The sequence below is a fragment of the Pterocles gutturalis genome, unplaced genomic scaffold (genome assembly GCF_000699245.1).
Source record: "Pterocles gutturalis isolate BGI_N339 unplaced genomic scaffold, ASM69924v1 scaffold47366, whole genome shotgun sequence".
Classification (NCBI taxonomy): Eukaryota; Metazoa; Chordata; class Aves; order Pterocliformes; family Pteroclidae; genus Pterocles; species Pterocles gutturalis.
This window is the reverse complement of record NW_010099523.1, coordinates 1-19,829: the sequence shown is the minus strand read 5'-3', so window position 1 is coordinate 19,829 and position 19,829 is coordinate 1. Positions and strand designations below refer to the sequence as shown.

General features: G+C 36.6%; 1 protein-coding gene across 1 annotated transcript; it reads left to right on the top strand.

The window, feature by feature from the left end:
• Positions 1–1,001: 1,001 nt before the first annotated feature.
• PAPD4 (PAP associated domain containing 4) lies at positions 1,002–19,390 on the top strand (the record flags this gene model as incomplete). Its single annotated transcript, XM_010076523.1, has 9 exons — positions 1,002–1,150; positions 1,794–1,910; positions 3,414–3,663; positions 4,766–4,880; positions 4,989–5,080; positions 5,887–5,953; positions 12,913–12,982; positions 16,059–16,135; positions 19,262–19,390. Coding segments are annotated over exons 1-9 (1,066 nt in total), but the record flags the coding sequence as incomplete, so codon positions are not given.
• Positions 19,391–19,829: the final 439 nt, after the last annotated feature.

The window sequence follows — 19,829 nt, the reverse complement described above, 5'->3', positions numbered from 1 at the left end:
TGGGCGTGCCGACGCGGGGGTTGTACCGGCATGTGCTTGCGTGCTTCCCTCAAAAGTAAACGCTTGTTGGGAAAAAGGGCCCACGGGGACGAGTGTGCCTGGGCTGTAACGGTTATGAAACTTGTGGAGAGCCTGGCAGTTCCGCCAAGGTAATCTCTACCGAAAGTTACCGTCAATGCCGTTATAGCTGCTCTGAGACAGCAGTGTTACACTGTTCTGTTTTGGTCTTGGGAAGGTAACTTTGTCATTGCTTTTCTTTCTGGTATTTGCATGTCTTTCTGGTATTTACGACTTAAAAGACTGGAAAGAATGTGTTACTTTTGCAACTCAATCTTGAATTCTGATGCATGGTTCTGTTACTGGTGAATTATATCCATAAACTGCTTATGTGATCACTGGCTGTGATGCTAAGAGTACCTGGACTGCTTAGAGATGAAGGAGGTAATGCATGTAATGATACAAGATCAAACAGCAGTCAGTTCTGTGTAATAGACCTACACTTTTCTATCACAGAATCCATTCTGTAGGCACGAACAAAGTAATGCTGTATATATTATATTCTTAAAGCATGTGTAGTTTACTTTCCAATTGGTGTCATCATTTGGCTGCTTCTTTGCATATCATATAATGAAAAAGTAAGAAACCTGTTCCACTGTAATATGTTACTTCTCCTTGAGGTGAAAATTCTTACATCTTCTGTCATGTAATTTTTCTAAAATTAAACTTAACGTGGAGGGGAACAAAGTAACTTTTAAAAATAAATGAAGTAAGTAGTAATTGTGAAACTTAAGTGTATATAGTACTTTTATTTAGTGTCTTCTCCTGAAAGGAGATAAAACTAGCCCACAATCACAACTCTTTTAAGCAATTTGTGGAAATATATACTAGGTGGTTTGGATTTTTAAACCAAGAGTTTAAAAGGTAACTAGTATTTCATGTTGTATTTTTTTTTTCCCTAATGCAGGTAAAAGGATACATGTTCACTTCAAGTAGAAAGGAGCATGTTCCCAAATTCCTTTAGCTTGTGTCATCCACCCTTCCCTCCAACACAACGAAGTAATGTCTTTGATAAGCTTCCTCTAACTACACCAGATACTCTTCCCTCTCACCAGCAAATTATTGATGCTCAGTTTAACTTCCAGAATGCAGCGTAAGTACTGTAAGATTTGACACTGGGGATTGGGTTGAAAAAGAGAGTTAGCAGTCTTTTGAAAGAAGTATTTCTGTTTACAGAAGATGTTTTTCACTGTTTTTAACATTAAACTGTATTAACCTTTAAAAAATAGGAAGGTGTCATGTAAAACAGCTGTGTCGTTTCTGCTGGTGACCTGCAAGTGCTAATGTTCTCCTGCATTGTGCATAATGCATGAGATGACATTGCACTGATTAGAGTTAATAATCCACAGTTCAGTTTTAAAGATCTTCGATTGTATTTGTTTACTGGGGAAAACAGGGAGGAGGTGAGAAGGGGAAGAAACATTTATTCTTTGGGATAGATTTGAAGGCACCATAGTCTTCTTTAGGCTCTTAAATTTAACAGTACTTTAAGTTAATTTGTTTGCTAACATCTTCTTACGTGTGTGCTGTGAGGAATTACAATATTCTGTCTTTTAATGAAAAATAGGTACTGAAATGTCTCTTAATTTTTGGGTAGAAAAGACAGATGTATTGCTTCTAAGAAAAAAAAACAACAGGACTTGCTGAGTTTAGTATTCACTTAAGAAAAATTACGAATCCCTAAAAAGCATCTTAGTTGTCATATGAGTAACAGTTATGGACTTTAGTCTTTCCAGGCCTCTTTTGAGTGGGAACCTTGCAACTACTTCAGCTGTTACCCCACAGCCAGTGACTTACGGAAATGGCTGTCCAGTACATACATCTGATGCCCTCACATCATTCAGAGGAAGAAAGTAGGTTCTTTGTGTGTGTGTGATGAATTCTGGTTGCAATGTACCCATTATGAACACTGTCTAATATCAACTTCTTTTGCAACCTGAATTTTGTTAGAAATTGCGAGAATACTGAGTAATTATTTTTTTTTCATCAAACAGGCCATTTCAAGGCTCTTGAAAGCCTTCATGTACCTGCTTTTGAGAATGTTAGTACTTATAAGTGACTTAGTATGTGCAGTTTTTCTCTTCTAACAGCTGTGGCTTTACAGTACTGTGACTTACATGTTTGATTTTAATACTATAATAGATCATAGTCTGTGTGTCAATAAATTGCATGTTCTCTTCTGTTAATTTGTCCAGTTAAGAGTAAGACTGCGCCCTCGATGTTTTATGGGAATTGTGATGTTTTTCTGAGGACAAATTAGATGCTTCTCCTAATTTTCTTAATTATGTGATACTTTATTTTTCAAATACAAAGTGCTGAATTCAAGCACATGTAAGCTTCTTTTTTTTTTTAAAGAGGAATTTTATGGAAACAGTTTTACTACTTTTCAAAAAACTAAACTTATTTGAATTTAACTAGCTTCATTTGTTACTTTAGTAGCAACAGAAAGAGGAATTTCAGAGGAATGTATGGTTTTATTTTCTCTTAACATTCTAGAGAAAAATAACATATCAGTTCAGAAGTAGTAGTTGATATGTGTTTGTAATAATTCTGTGAATCAGGTGATAGGGAGGAACCTTAATGTAATCTTTCTTCAAAACTATTTCCTGCATGCTTTTTCTTTTCCAGATTTAACAGATGAGAAAATAAGTACAATTAAATACATGGTATTAAGCTGTAGTTGAGTATATTACTGTTGCATGAACTGAAGAAGTTCCTGGTTTCATGCTGTATGCTTGTTTTCCTCTTAACCAGTCTGGTTTATGGAAAGCTATGCTCTCTTAGGAGATTCACAGTCAACTAGTTAATCCTTAGCTCGAGTCTATTCTTCTTAAGGTATTTTTGCTGAGCATGAGTTCATGCAAGTTCTTTTCAATGAAAATAGGCTGAAACAGCATTATCTTTTGATTTAGCATTATGAGTTCCTTTAAGATTGTGGGTAAGTAATGTTATCAGAACTTCTCTCAGACATTAAAACTGAAATGACGACTTGAGGTCTCTTCAGTTAAATTTTTATTATTAATAGTACTATCTGTCCATGTCCCCAAAAAATATTAACTGAACTTGCCATTTAGGTTTGAATTGGTTAATGTAGACACTCTTGTAAAGCAGTTGCATCAGTTCACTTCAAGGGTAGCTGCACTTTTGCAGTTGTGTCTTCTTTTTTCCCATTCCAGGTTTATTTCACCTAGTACTTAGGATATGCACACCTTTTGTTCTGTAGAGTACTTGCTTTTAGTGAAACAGTCACATAAGAAAGCATTGCTATTTGTACTTTGTAGCAGCTCTCTTGTAATCATAGGTTGGAGCTTGCAGGCTAGAGGTATTATTGTCTCTATCTCTTTTTTTGTCTTTAGGAGACAAAGCGAACAGAGTGTTCCACATGATGTCAAACGGCAGCGGTTTCATTCACCTCATTCTCAAACAACTGTAGTTAACCAGGCAGTGCCTTTACTGGAAGAACGTAGATACTCCTTCCCAGGATCAGTTCAGTCTCCACCGTTCCATGCGCTTTACATGCCCTGTTTAACTGGTTGTGTTCCTCAGTTGCAAGATACTTTATTTCCAGACCCTATAAAAACAACGCTCCCTGTGGCCAAAGATAAGGTGATGTCTTTCTATGCCTGTGCTTTACATCTGCTTTCTGAGTAGGCAGAGTCCAATGGTGCTGTGGGAGACCACAAAAATTTGTGCAAGGTTCTTTGGTGCTGTCGTGGGGTCTCTATGGCTGAGCTGTCATTAGAAGGAATATCAATAAATGCAGCTGCTACTATGGTCCTATATAGCCTCCTTGTGTGTGTTTGGGTTTGGAGCCTTTTTAGTGGTTAGGGTATTGTTTGCTTTTGTTGTTTGGTTTCCATACTAATGTCAGGAAACCTACATGTCTGCTTCAGGAAGCAGAAATTGGACGTATGGTCCATTTTTCACATGACTGGGCACCGGGGAGAATGCTGGTGGAAAAAAAAACCAGCACCCTAGTAATGCAAGAGAAGCTCATTCTGAATAAATACAGTATTGGGCCTGTAGAGATGTCTTTTGCCTCTCTTCAGAAGGAGATAAAAGTTACTGTACTAGCTGATCTGGAATAGAGAAGAGGATGTCTTCTTCAGGAGAACAGTGGAGTTGGAACTATGTTCTTTGTTCTTTTTTAAATAAAAAAGCATGTGGCTAATTAGTCTTCAGCTGCACCAGCATGACAGAAGATTTCTTTTTAGTATAAATATGCTTTTTGATTATAGCATATAACAGTGTTGTGAAAGATAAACTGTTAATACCTCCTTCCACCACAGATCTGACTACTTCTTTAATAGTTTGTGTGGGATAAAAAAAAAAGCTAACTTACCTAAGTTTTAATATTTATTTTTCTCCCTACTACTGGTAGGCAAACTGTTTATGTTAAAGTCAGGAGGACATATCTCTGGTCTTTCACTGCTTGTTCCCTGAAAGGCTGCAGATATCGATGAGGCAAAAATTATTTCCTGTTGATAAACATTTTATAACAGATTGAACAAATTTACATAAATAGCTTTGCAGAAGTTTCTTCTGGGGAGTTGTGCAGCATGACTTCAAGTGCGGTAAAACTCAAGACAATGAAATGATACTGGGTTATTTTTTTTACTGAACACATCTGTATTTTATGTAATTGCATCTCTGACAGCAAAGAATGTTCACTTCTCTGTATCTCTCCTTTTTGAACGTGTGTGTCAAGTTAAGTCAGCAGGTTTTGGACTTCTTTCAAGCATGTCAGCAACAGACCTGTGATTTGAACAGAAAAGAGCTCTGTAGAATACAACTCCAGAGAGAAATTCAGCGAATTTTTCCACGTATGTTTTGAATTTGATTACTTCAGTTTGAATTTTCTTCGGGTTTGCAGTTCTTCCTTCTTAAACTATAATATGTCACATTTTTTTTCTGTGATTCTTCTGTTACAGAGAGTAGACTCTTTTTGGTTGGCTCCACACTGAATGGGTTTGGCACTCGTAGCAGTGATGGTGACTTGTGCCTGGTGCTTAAGGAAGAACCAGTAAGTAATTTAAAACATGCATCGTTAAAAAAAAAGTCGGTTTTTAAAATGTGTATGTTTTTATAAGGCTGAATTCTGAAATGAGAAACAAATGGTCAAATCCAAGTGTATTTTTGCACTTATAATAGCTCTGAACTGTGGGCCCAATAATGTTGCAAATACGAATTTAACCCTATAAACTTTTTAACCCAACAAAACATTCAGAAAATAAGCATTGCAATCACTGCATAAGTGACAAAAGCACAGCAAAACAGAGAAGTCAATTGCCTAGAATCATTAAGAAAATTGTTTAGAGAACTCTTAACTTATTTTAGATGCAGGAACCACTTTTAATAAGTACAGTTTTTTAATTTCATTATTTAGATTCGTAGCCACTAATTTTAGTGAGGAGGCATAAGAAGGTATTTGATATGCAAAATATCTTAAGTATTTTTAGTGAGAGTAAATGTTTATGAGTAGAATTCAGGTTGACAGAAAAGATGTAACCAAAAAGAAGTCTAAACAGAGCATGATTTCGAAAGAATTGAAAAGGAAGGAAAGGACATTTTTGTATAAGCGGGGTTAGGTTTTCCTCAAGTTCTGTGATCTGTTAATATCTGATATTTACTTTGCATATTGAATATGAGTTGTTCTGTCTGACTTTTGCTGCACTAAATGTATATGTGGGCTGTGGAATGTGTTGGTATACATATTCATTTCTTATTCTGAGAATTAGTAATTTTTATTTGAAAAGTAAAGCATGCTTACTTGGAACATGTAAATAAGAGATACCAACTTTTTTGTTTAATTTTAATATCATATTTCAGGTAAATCAGAAGACTGAAGCAAGGCATGTACTCAGCTTAATCCAAAAACTCTTCAGTACTAAACTTTGTAAGTTCCCAGCTGCAGGGAGGTGGTAAGATGATGGGCAATTCTGTAAGAAGTACTGATGCACAATTGTAACAAATTTATGTAATTGCATCTTGTCTAGCTTCTCATCACAGTAGTGTTTGGAGAAAAAACTATAAATATTTAGTAATGTTACTTATCTTGGTGCTGATGGATAGCAACTGAAAAACCATAATGGTTGCCTTGCCAGTTAGTGGAGTTCAAGAATGGGTAGCATCTAAAATGACTTTTGAGTTGGGGACCACAGTTTGGGGGGACAGGAAGAAGTAGATTTCTGTTTGGGAAACCTGTTAGTGAACTCTAAATCTTTGATTGCAGTGCCTTCCTGGGGACAATCGCTAAGAATTTATAAAATAAGATGTCATTTACAGTGGACTGTGTAGAATTGATTAGGGGGGAGGGGCTTCATACTGGTGAAATAATTAACTTAGGTGCCTAGTGAAGAAAATACTAAAAGCTGACAATGACAGCACATATAGGAGAAATAGGTCAATTCATAGTTCTTATAAGTAAGTTATTGTTTAAACTCCCTTCAGATGAAGAATTCATGTGGGCAGTTCTTGACTTAAATGTGAAATCCTCCTACGTCAAAGATGCCCTTGTACCATCCTTTGAATTATAAAAGACTCTGTCATTTATTGATATCAATGGCTGTGTCCCCCTGCTCCTCAGACTTCTGATATATTCTTTGATGCCACTCCGTATTGTTCAGAGCAATCCTGCAGTGGTAAAAGGAACAAACCATTAATTTAAATGCAGACTTCAAAATTTCTTCATTGGCAACTGTACATAGGCAGGTTTAACAGCTCAGTTGAACAGAGACTTGATAGATCCATTGCATAATAGGCATCTGATATTTAAGGGCTTATCACTATCGTATATTGATGTTTGTGTAAAAAGTCCAGAACTTAGTCTGGCTTTGCCTAGGATGCAAGTTGTTCCAGTGCTTTCTGAGAAGCACAGTGATAAAATAGTTGTGTTTTCAGGGATCAGAAACGCAGCATCTAAATAAACTATCACCCTCTTCTTTTTTCAGTAGGTTGTGTTCTGTGATAGAGCTTTAGACAAAATCAAGTATGTTTGCCAGGGAATATGAGCATCAGAAAGACGTGATGGTCATGTGGGAGTGATCCCTGAAGGTTTTTGTTTGTGCCATTGCTCATTTTTAATGCTTTCCTAATTCTCTGTTATCTTGGAAGTGTCTTTGGTGAACTGAATTTAATCAAAATGTTCTTTGGAAGGTGAGGCAGGCCAAAACACTGCTGTCATTCCCTCTCCTGTCAGACTCTTTTAGTTGTGGTATGTAGACCTCTTAGATCATCTCTTCATAATTTTAACATTGTTATGGGCATGAATTCCTATACCTAGACATTTGTCCTTGTGTCTTTTTATGAATGTTCTGTGGATAGAACTGATAGACAAAAGTTGTTTGAAAATGTTCACCTGATTCAAAATGAAAAAGCTTTGTTGTGTGGGTCTTTCCATTTGGATTTAGTTCATTTACAAACTCCAGGTCAACAATGCTAAGGTTCAGTACTTCTGAAACAAGGATATTGCCTACTTATTTTGATTAAAGCTAATTTAGGCAAACATAATTACTGTCATCCATAATTTCAAAAGAGCCTGTGGGTTGGAGGCAGGGAGGGAGTTCCCCCAGGCTAGACTTCAGAAGCTGATGGATTCATATGCTTTTTCTTTGCCTCTGGGGACATGGTCTTAGCAGTGTGTGCTTCAGTGGTGTCCTGTTGGCACTCCTCTGGGTTTCTGGAGTCAGGTTTATGTGCTTAGAAATGGTTGTTCGTTGTCAGCTCCAGATTGGCTGTGAAGTTCTTTTTTAGTAGAACTGCAGTTTTTGGGTTGATTTCCTACCTTCTACTGTCCTTAGAATTCAGCTGCTGCCTAATCATCACGGATGGGATCTACAGGTAAATAAATTTGAAGAAGTCGTCTACAGAAATTGTAATTCTTTTGAGATGTTATTTCAACTTGAACCAGAATTCAAGATTTGAAACTTTTAAAGTATTAGCAGTGCACTATATATACACTATATAATATACTGTTGCTGTGTACAAGCAAGTGTAAGATTAGTCTGTACCAAGCTTCTTGAAGAATTGCAATTTCATTTTCTGTATTTTAATGTGTATGCTTTTTAACAACCTAAAAGGTATGAAACTTCTTCTGATCATTATTTTTAAGTTTTGTGCTGTCCAGTTAATATGTATGATGCTACCTGTAGTCTTAAGGTAATCCCTCTTGACTACACTATTTAAATATTTTTTCTTTATTTCTTCTGTAGAAGAAAAACTGCAGCACGTTCTCAGCAAATATGTGAGCTGTCATTAAACTTATTACTTGCTTCACACAAGAGAATGGAAATAAACATAGTTTGACCCAACATGAAAGCTAAGTACGTCCCAAGATGTAGGAAGAACAAGAAGGGGAAGGAAAGATAAGACATTATTTAAAAAAAAGTTTTGGGCTGGTTTTGTGAAAGAACTGAAGGATGAAAAGAAATGAGGGTGGCGTAGGTAATGTTCTAGAGCTTTTGTAACCTTTTTCCAGATCATTTCAGGTCAGAAACTTTGGAGAAGTTTTTTCTAGCTGTGCTTCTCCTGACGTCTTTCTCTTTGTTCTCACACTCTGTAATGTTCCTGTACATTCCAAAATAAGGGCTATAAGAAGAGTGTGATTCTCTGCGTACTCACCCTAGTTCCATGATTGATTGATAAATTAGGAAGCTTTCCAAGTGCGGTTATATCAGTTTCTTTCACAATTTGTCTTTCTTTTAGGAAATCATCTTCAGAACTTGAAGTGCAATCTCTTTTATCCTTTATATACAGTTAACTGTGATTGTGGTTCCTTCTAGGAGGCTTGGGAAGTGGATTCAAAGTTTATCTAAGCTCCAGTTTCTTTCAGTTTCAGTTTTGCGAAAGGTAACAAGCGTGAGCAAGGAATTTGAACCCATCAGATTAAAAGTCTTAGAGCAGAGGCTTTTCTGTTTGTCATCCTGCATCTAGAATACTGGCTGAAATGAAGATGAGTTCTTTTTTTGAATAGTCTAGTCACAGAGTAAAGTAGGAGAAATTTATGATATTTATTCACTGTTTTCGTGGGCCTTGTTAGTCTTAAAGTTAGGTATTGTGTCTCTCCTAGAGTAGAGAGGTGAGAGGATAGCAGTAGCATATCTTCTGTTTTAAAGACTAGCAGAGTACGTGTACCTTTTTAACGTATTTGTTCAGATACCTGCACACATTTATTTTTTACAATATTAGCTAATATTCCCAGAACTGTACGCTCAAGCCAATGTCTTTTAGAGATGTGAAATGTGAAACACGAATTTGGATTGATAACTGTTAGAACATACTGAAAAGAGTATAATCCAAACCAAGGAGAGTAAAAGTCAAACTGATCACTCTCTTTGGTTTGTCTAGGAAGGATTCATTTGAGAGACAGCTTAGCAGTACTGGGTTGACTGGTGTTTACTATCTGAATAAATAACAAAGAGCTCGTTTTCCCTGGGTTATACAAAGAGATGCAGTAGTGTTGAGAGTAGCACATCACCTAACAGTTGTCTAGTGGGGAATGTGCAACAGCTAGGATAAGCAAGGGAACCTGAACTCAAGTGAATGATCTTGAAGCACTGTGCCGGTGGGTGAATGAATTCCAAACATCAGCAATTAATTTGGCTGGTGCTGGGCTGTACCTTCCTAGATTCTTAATGACTCTGGTTTCTGACTTCTGTGTCACCGACTTTCTCTTTCTATAGTATAGCCCTATCAATGAGAGCAGGCTACGTGTGCAGGATACTAAAGATCTTTTTGGCATATACCACATTTAGGATTAATATTTTGTACGATTGCTTAATCTTTTATTCTGTAAAAGGAAAGAGAGACTTAATCTGTTTAATCTGAAATTCTGCATTAATAAGTTATTTATGAAACCGTGCCTAGTCGTCTTTGAAGTGGTTATGTTCTTTTTAACTACAGCTGGAGTGGCATTTGTGATTTTTTTTTTCATAGACATGCCCAAAACTGTGGAGTAGCTATGTGGAATTCTTTATCTGTTTTTTTTGTGTAGCCCCTTTGGTCATAGCTTCAAGGTCAGATAGTCAATTTACTAAGGCACTTACTCAGCCTGTATGTATTTCAGAACTCCACATTCTATGTTGTTGACTGTTACTTCCCTTGTATGTATGACGATCTAAGGTCCAGCAGAGATTCTGCTAAAAGTGTCACTGGTGTGAGTCAAGAAGGAGGGTACCAGCAGCAGGTCACTGCCTTCTAACATCCGGTTTGCTTTGTTTCACCTTGGGAAACAGATCAGTACTGTAGGTTGAGATTTTTTTTTTTTCTTAGCCAACTGATGTTGCACAAGTGCCCGTTAAGTGTTGGGAGGCGTTTGCAGACAAGGATGTGTTTGGAAGTGGACTGCCACTAGAATGAATTCAGTTAACTTCTGAAGGGCACTTGAGAAAGGTCATAATGAGTTGTAGTTTTACCCTGGCTGACAGCAAAACACCACAACACCGCTATCTCACCCTCCCTCCTCCCAGGGATGGGGGAAAGAATTAAAGGGGTAAAGGGACTTATGGGTTGAGATAAGAACAATTTAATAACTAAACTACAATAAAATTGAAAATAATAATGGTAATAATAAAAGTAATATATACAAATATACAAACGAGTGATATGCAGTGATACTGCTCACCACCCGATGGCCAAGGCTCAGCTTGTTCCCAGCTAACGATCCCGGAGCAGGGAGAGTCCCAAAACCGCCCTCCCAGAACGGAGATAAGAGCCCAGGTATCCAAGAGAGCAAGATAACCCTGAGAGAGGGGTGACCCAGAAGGAGACAACCTGGAGCAAGAGAGAGTACTACTGGACAGAGCCTCATCTATATACTGGGAATGATGTGCATGATATTGAGCAGACTGTTGGCCAACTTGGGTCCCAATCCTAAACCTAAGATCAAATTGTAGCCTAGTAATTGGGGCTGTGCTCCCTCCCAGCTTCTCCTGCACCTGCCCACACTGGCACAGCAGAGAAGATGAAAAATCTTTGACTGTCCTCACAGGAACTCTGAACATCAGTATGTTATCAGCCGCCTTCTCAGCACAAATCCAAAACGTAGCCTCACACTAGCTATTGTGAAGGAAGTTAACTCTCTGACAGCTGAAACCAGGACAGTGAAGAAAGGTGAATTGCTCTGGCATGCAGTTAGATAACTACCGTTGTGTACCATGTGCTAATGTGTTGGCCACCTTTGTCTTATATTTGCTAGTGAAAGGAAAGGAGGCAGAGAGCTCTACACGCTTTATAGCTTCACTTTAAGACTGTTCTGGGATGTCAGAGGAGGAATGTTTGGATGTGTCTATGGGTGCAGCTAGGAAGAGGGGACGCTTGTGTAAGTTGTACTCGATTGTACGTTCAGTGAATGTGGATTGGAGTTCTCTAAGATTCTTCCTTTGAAATTGATAAGTTAATACAATCTCTTTTTTTTTGAGTGCTGGTCTGTGTGTTGCTTAAGATCATAGAATGCATTCAAATCCAGATAAAGAATTACCTCAGGTCAAATATGTCTAAATGTGTGTAACCATAAAACACTTTCAGAAAGTCTCAAAAAAACAAAGTAAAATGTGTTTTGATTGAATGTTGCACAGTAGGGTTTTACCAAATCTGAAGTTTTCATCCAAATGCAATGGAGGTAACACTGTTTAATAAGGGCTGCTATCCCGACTGAGAGAAATAACTTCTTTTTATTTTTTTCCTCAAAAGAGTAAAGATCAGCTTTTATTTAACGTTATTTTTAGTCTGCATTACTTCTAGCTTTGTCATATTTCTTTCTGCTAATTTGAGGTTAATTTATAGAAGCAAGGGGAAATTGAATGATGTTAGATATTGGCAAATTCAAGTGATCATAGATTTTGCAACAGAAGACATTCCTGAAATTGTGCTTTTTGCCCAAATTCATATCCTGTAACCTACTGGCTCTGTGTTTCTTTATCATTTCCGTTATTTTCTTGGGTGTGTTTCTCATTCAGGATTATGGGCAACTACTAAGTATGTCCTGATATATTGCCAAAAATAGGAAAATCACAGATAATGACTGACACAACAGTTTTGGGCAGCCGAGTGCAAAGGTTGACTTGGTGGCACTGTATGAGTCTGGCAGACCTTAGTATGTTTGGGTTTGGATGGTCTGGCATTGAGCCTGTGTGTCTAGACTGGGTATATAACAGTGCTGTGATTGTATACTTACTGCATGTCCTATCATCATTAAAGCAAACGTCAACACTTGCATCTTTGATGGAAAGTGGTGTCCTGTTTTCAGTAACAATTTAATAGGATATGTGTTTGTTGCTATGCACTTTATCAGTCAAATAAACAGTTTTTTAAAGGACGTTTTAGTCAGTGCATAGTGACAATACAGTTATGTTAATATTTTTTGATCAGTAAAATGCAGAATTTCAGCTGTAACCAAACTAGACACAATTAAAAAGTACACAGCTGATCTTGTGTTATTGCTACAACGTAGTGCTGGGCTTAAGTGTCTGGCCATCCTGGATGGGTATGTTCTTGCTCCCTTCTTTCTGAACCTTAATTGTAATTATTCAGGATTTCTATACAAGTACTGTTCAGTGAAAGCACTGTAGAACTGCATTGCTTATGTTCAAACTTCTTGAATATACTTCACATAGAAAAATCTTCCACTGTAATTTTTCTCTAATAGTGCATTTTTTTTTTTCGCATGCTTTCCTAGATCATATTTTTGCTGCAGTTCCTAAAGGTTACTTAGTTTAGCACAAGCCTTCTGAGAATATTTTTGCTAAATTTAATAAGCCACAATTTGCTGTAAATCAGTCAATATGACTCCCCTTCAGGATCTGATTTTAAGATCAGCATCTTACATGAAACTTAGTTGCATATTTTTCTCCCTTTCAGCAAGCTACATTGAGCGACCTCAGCTGATTCGAGCCAAAGTGCCAATAGTGAAGTTCAGGGATAAAGTCAGGCAAGTATTCTGTTCAAAATAATTTTTTAGACTGACCCAGGAAAGTGCTCTGTATGTGTGCTGTCCATGTGAGTAGTCCCACTGGACTCATACTTTGTTTGTTTGTGTTGTCCTCTAGTTACATTGCAAATCTGTACACCTAGCTTGCAGTGGCAGTCAGCTTACTTCCTTGATGGCCTGAAACACCTCTTGTGGTTGAGATGCTGTTTAGTTCCTGTGACGTGAATTAGTAGCAGTACAGCATGTATTTCTATGAGTTATTGGTACGTAGTGGACTTCAGTTGACAAATGGCTCATGACAGAAAAATAACAATGGGAAGAAAACTGTTGTGAAAGATAATTTTGCTTTCTGTGCATACTTAAGTATTGAGCTACTTAAGGACTAATTCACAGTATTTACACTATACGAACACCACAAAAACAAATTTTAGTTTCTTGTGATGATGTTTTCTTGATAAAAAAATTTTTGTTCATTTTAGAAGAGTATATTCTGCTGTGTTCTAGGGAAGTATTCTGTGTTTAACAAAGTAGTATTAAATGTTCTGTTCGCAGAGTACTAATTTTGTGGCCTTTTTTTTAGAAGGGGGAAATAATTGTGTTCATTGTATCTTCATTATGAAGACATGAAAATGAATAAACAAGAGGGATTGTTTATTCTAGGACAGGAAACAATGTATTTCTTATTGTGTGTGATATTTGACAGAGGAAAAAACTGTGCAAAGCACTCAAATTGGTTGGAAGTCTGAGGAATGTTCAAATCTTCCTGTATTTATGGGCTTAGATTTTGTAAGTCTTAAACTATGCTATTACATGAAGGTGATAGACTGACTATTCTTTGTACATAGGACTTTGAGCAACTGTCTTGTATCCAACTATTTTACCCTGCCTATGCGCTTTGAAATTTTGCAGCTCTTGTCTTTAAAAAAAAAAACAAGCCCACTTCTCTGGCCTCTTTTTGTAAAAGCGTATCACAGTGTGCTGTTATCACAATATACCTTTATCAGGGCCAAAACTCTGCTGTGGTAAAACTCAATCTGTTATGTTTACGATTTGAACTAATAAATATTGTCCATTTAAGCTTTTCTTGCATCTGAGATTGCATAACACTTGCTAGGGGTTTTACTTTATACTTATTTTCATTTACACTTAATCCTGTATCTAATCCTAGTACTTACCTTTTAAAAATTTAAATAATTTTTATCTAACTTTCTTCTCTAACAGTACAGAAGGTTGTTTCTTCCATGGTTTCTGAAAGTATAAAACTTCTCAAGCTAAAACTTGGCTTTAGCTACATGTAACAATGCTAGTCTTTTCATAGATACACTAAATGGTACGTTCCTGGTACAAATATTGAATAAATCATAGAGTTATAGCAATAACATTTTTTTCCAATTTAAAATCAGAAAATAAACTTTACAAAGAAACCTTAAGTATGGAAGCGATTATGTTGAAAGATTGAAGACATTTTGTAGGCATTTATAGTCCATACTACAGTCACTTGCACAAAGAAGTAACAGTCGTGATGTTCAATACCTTACAGACAGGATTTAAAGAATTCTTTGTTTCCTGCTAAATGAAAGTATAATCTTCTTAGACTAGAAGCTATGCATTATATTTTTCAGGGGAAAAAACCAGTACTGTTTGCCATCTGGTTTCCTGTGTTGGTTTTTTTTGGAAGATGGGAGCAGAAGGGAACATGACTTTGGGTTGGGGGTTTTTTTAATTATTTTTATTTTTTTCTGTCTTTCTAGTTATCTTTCTGTTATGTAACCTGTCGCCTCCACCCATGTTTTGTTTTTTTATTCAAGCATCTGTCTCGGCCTGTCTTTCGTAGGCTCATACGTACACATACATGCACACTCATTCCTTTTTCTCAGAGGTCTTGAAAAATGGATTGGATATTCTGTACCCAGGGCACTAAGCTTGTTTTAGCCAAAACCAGAAACTAAACATGACAAGCTTCCTGTGAAAGCCAGTTTTCTTGGTACCCAGCTGCTGAGAGAAGGGGGTAGAATTCAATGGGTAGTATCTCTGCATCTGGATTCTAATGTGTTGCCAATGGTCCATCTATATGTGAAAATTGCTGATTCCCACTTACTTTGATTTGGTGAATGAGAAAGCACTTAGTTTGTATGTGTTCTACTTTTTCAAAGACATTATCTGGATTTCTTTTTTTTGTAGTCTTTCCCAGGAAATAATTCCAATGTTGGCTCTGCTACCAGACAAGCCTTTGATTAATTAACAAGATTTCTGTACTACAGAGGATGCAAAAGCTTCCTCTTCAGCTATATTTGATGTTCAGTTGACTCTTTTCCTCTGCTGTAGTGCTTTTCATAGAACTCGATTCCCAACAAAAACCTTTTTCACTTGTCATAATTGCAATATCTATTAAATGTTCATGTTAAAGTACAAAATAACTGCAATAGAACTTGCGTTAATATCATCTGGTAAATAGTAGTATTGTCAATTGGGGTCTATTGGAATATACAAATGGAGCCTGACATATATCTTAATTATATTTGTACACGCAACTAATATTTCACTGGTGGTTTTGCTTATTTTTACAACTGTCAAGCAGTACCTCATGTTTGTTTATTTCCTGTGCTACATCTAAAAAGTCATGCTTGATACTACGTCAGGTTGAAAATTATGCAATATTTTGATGCAAAGAATTTTTAATGTCATTAATGATGTAAAAAACCTTTTGTAGGTATCAGATTAATGTGTTTTAGCCAGTTTAATAAATTCGAGGTCTATGTTCACCTTAGAGTAATTCAAGAAAATCCAAAGTATTATTCAGGCAAACAAATGCTATGTGAATGAGACTTGTATATATAAAATGGAAATAGCAGTACATTGCAGAGAGCTACTTCTTTGTCAGTAATAGGCTCCTCTTGTTGTGAATTAGTGTTGCTATAGCTTATTGACTATGAATTTAATATTGTTTCTTGAGTATTGTGAGTAGTTAAGCTTTATTATACAGTATGAAATTTCACCAACTTTGTCACCAAGTAATAAGTATTCTGAAATTGAATACCATGATGCTTGATTCTTTTTCTTTTCTCCTCCCCAACAGCTGTGTGGAGTTTGACTTGAATGTAAACAATACTGTAGGAATAAGAAATACATTCCTTCTGAGAACCTATGCATACAGTAAGTTCTTAATATATTTGCTTGTTTCTATACGCTTTGCTTTACAAATTTGTATTTTGGTGTTGACAGACTATTAAAATTCATTTGAATATATTGGGTTACTATATATATATATAATTACCTAATTAGCTGCGTTAGATAGCTTAATGTTGATTACATATATTGAGAAAACTGATTTACTAGCTAGGTATGTTTTTAGTTTAATATTATAACATTCAGAAGATAACAAAGATTCTTCATATTAAGGTTCACATATCTACTACAAGGGCTGCTTTGGTACTCTGCAGATGATGAGATCATTATACTAGTGATTATCTAGTGGTATAATCTGCAGTTTCTTTTATTTCCTTATAGACAGTGATAGGTGTGTGTGGCTGGTAGCTAGCTGTGTCTGTTTGCTGTTACAGGCAGAGTCTTTCCTTGGAAAATCCAAAATACCACTTCAGTTTTTCTTCTAAGCCCCGAACAAAACTCTTGTTTCTGTCCTCAGGAGTTTTTGAAAGATTGTGAAACAGACTTCTGAAGGGGAAACAATAAGAACAGCACTCTTAGTGATAAACTACGGTGTTCTTACTTAGCATCACAACGTTGTTTGGCAGATAAATACATAAGGAGTGGACCTCAGGCTAATTCTTCTAGGTCAGTTGTGATTCTTCCTTTACCACCTTCTTCAGTTCTTGCATACAGGAATTCCTTTCTATTTAGGGTAGGAAATTATCAGTAGAAGTTACCTTTAGTAGTTAATTTTTACTAATATTTCAGTCAGAATAGTTTCAGTGTTCCATCTTCACATTACTAGGAGAGTCTACAACTTGTCCTGGATCAGTTGGTTAACTGTGATTTCTTCATATATCCAGGAAAGCATATACCAGGAGAAGGATTTTCTTCCAAGCTTAAAAAGGTTAAGGAGATAATCTTTGTTATTAATGGCTACAGGTGAGGGGTCACTTGACCAAGTCTAATGTTGATATAGTTGTTCCTAGTTTCTGCCACAGATTTTCCTATTCCTCTTAGCAAATCACTGTAGGGCAAGCAAGAGTCCAGGTGTCAAAAAAGCAGTGGAAGGCGTCCTAGTGTCCCACCTTTTCTTCCATTCTGCCTTGGTGCCCACTTTTTATGAGGCCAGCAAAATTAACTTTGTCTTCTGATGAGTTCTTTTCTTGAAGTCAAGGAGTGAGTTAGTGGCTAAGGGAGTTTTGTGATTGGAAAGATTTCTCCTCAATGTGCTAGACCTTCTTAAATAGGCAAACTGTATCAAGCATAGTCTGTCTTGTCTTCTTTGGACCAGAAAACTCTCAGGTGCCATAAGGCAAACAAAACTAAATGGAAACTTTTGTCAGACAGTGTTTTTACATGCTTTCAGGAGTCATATCAACCAGAATGGATTGCATTAAAAGTATTAGCCTGCTTGCTTAAATTTGTGGCTGACGGGCTTCACCCTGATTGGGAGAAAAAAATGATCAAATTATCTCTCGTGTGGAAGCTGTATGTGTCTCTGTTCCATTAGAACAAATCAGATGCTCAGGCAACCAAAGGACCAGTTAACTTAGGAAGCATGATAAAAAAAAAAAAATTAATAAATGTTTCTGTGGTTGGTCTTCTGTCTCTTTTGAAGTCAGCCCTTCTACGTTGATGCACAGGTGCTGTAGAAAACATCAAAGATCATATAGCAAAGTGAAGCAGAATGTCTACAGGAAACGTAGGTAGACTAAGCAGAGCTAGAAACTGAAGTCTACGCTGTTGTGTTATCAGTTGTTTGCCTAAGGAGGCATGTCTGCAATTGATGGTAGGTATTTTTCAATTAGTGGAAGCTGGACCTTTTAGCTTTGAGCAAATGACATTACTGAGCTTTTTCTTGAGGGGGTAGCTTGTTAACTGATCAAAGAGTCTCAGGAAAAGTTTGCTGGCCAAGTTGCATGCTAACTTTGTTACATACTAATTACAGGCACTAGCAGATGGAAAACCTTATCTCAGAATAAGGCCAACTAAAAAGAGATCTTTTCTCCAGTGACACACTCCCACACATAAGTGTCCCATTTGGAATTTGAGCCTATTTGCATTTTTTTTTGTCATGGAAAAATCCTGTTTCAGTTAATGCATGTTCATATGATGCCTGCACAGTAATTCAGCTGCATCTCACAGTTAGTGTACTAATAGTCTTATTTTTTCAGTACAACCACTGGTGAATAGTGTTGGGAATGAGGTGACTGGTAGTAAGGAATTTTGTTGTTTCTAAAACACCTTTCAGACATAGGACATTTATTCTGAGAAAAAGAGTACCACTTACAGGGGCATGTGTGCTGAACCACTGTGAACAACTCCGGAACATCTGAGGCATTGTAGGGCACTTCACTGAGCTGATGATCTGCTTCCACACGTCTGCAAATAATAAATTAAGTATACTGCAAGGTCCCTAGTAGGTGGTGGTGTGTAACGTCTCCTTACAACACATTACTACTTTAATTAGAAGGCTGTCTATATTGTTCACAAGTTCAGAAGATCACCTGGAATATGACTGTATTTATGTCTTTCCTCATGAAAAGCATATGTCTTGATTTAATGAGTTACTGTATCTAATATCTCATATACATAAAAAGCTATGAAGACAAGGCAAATTTAAAATTGATGTTTGTATGCAGGGGTTACTCCTTTCATGGATCCTGAGGAAAACTTAAGAATGAGCTCTGTGTTCCCCAAGTAGCAGAATTTTTTTCCCTGCTCTCAAAGCTTACATAACCTAAATTAAAAAAAAAAAATCTCTCCTGGCAGCAAGTTAATTCAGGGAAAACTACTACAATGAGCTGGAGAGAATTTGAAAGTAAATGTGACACTACTACATTGACTGATGCATCCAGTTTTGTCTTACCTGCAAGTTACCTTGTGTACCCCTTGTAATGTGTCTGTGGATCTTACTACTCAAAAGGCTGTTTTCAAATGCAAATATTTTTTTCCTGATTTTTATAAGGTGGATAGTAGTTGTAGAGTAACTGAGTAAATTCTATGAAATGGTTGCAAAAGGTAATCTTAGAATACAAGAGTATCATGTTGATAAAATAGGAATAAATGTTGATTGATTGCTGTTTAGTTAAATGTGCCTTTTTTGAGAAGTATTTATTTTCCTTCCAGTTGAGAATCGAGTTCGTCCTTTAGTACTTGTTATTAAGAAGTGGGCGAGTTTCCATGAGATAAATGATGCCAGTCGTGGTACTTTAAGCAGCTATAGTCTTGTGTTGATGGTTTTGCACTATTTACAGAGTAAGTATTATTTTAAATGTTGAAACTGTCCCTTTTCAATTCATATTTCTGTAGTTCTCCTCTTTAATAAAATTGAACACCATCAGGAGTAATCTTCACACAGAAAAATTTGAAAACAAAGTGGGTTTGCTCCATTTCCTTAGTGCTGCGTTTTTCTTTAACAAGTGGATCTCTTCTCTGGAGGCAGAGTTACCAGGTTTAAAAGGTTAAAAAAACAAAAAACAAAAAACAAAAAAACCCAAAACAATGTACCTGCAGGACACTGTGTAACTACAAAACAAACTCAAGCACTAGTTAAGAAAAATCTGCTCTTTAGCAATGGGAAAATAAACTCAGGCTCTAGTTAACAGAAATATGCCTTTAAGAAAGGGAAAAACCTGAACATAACAATTTCAGTGAGGTGTGAGCTTTCTCCCCTCCCTCTCTCTCCTCCTCTCCC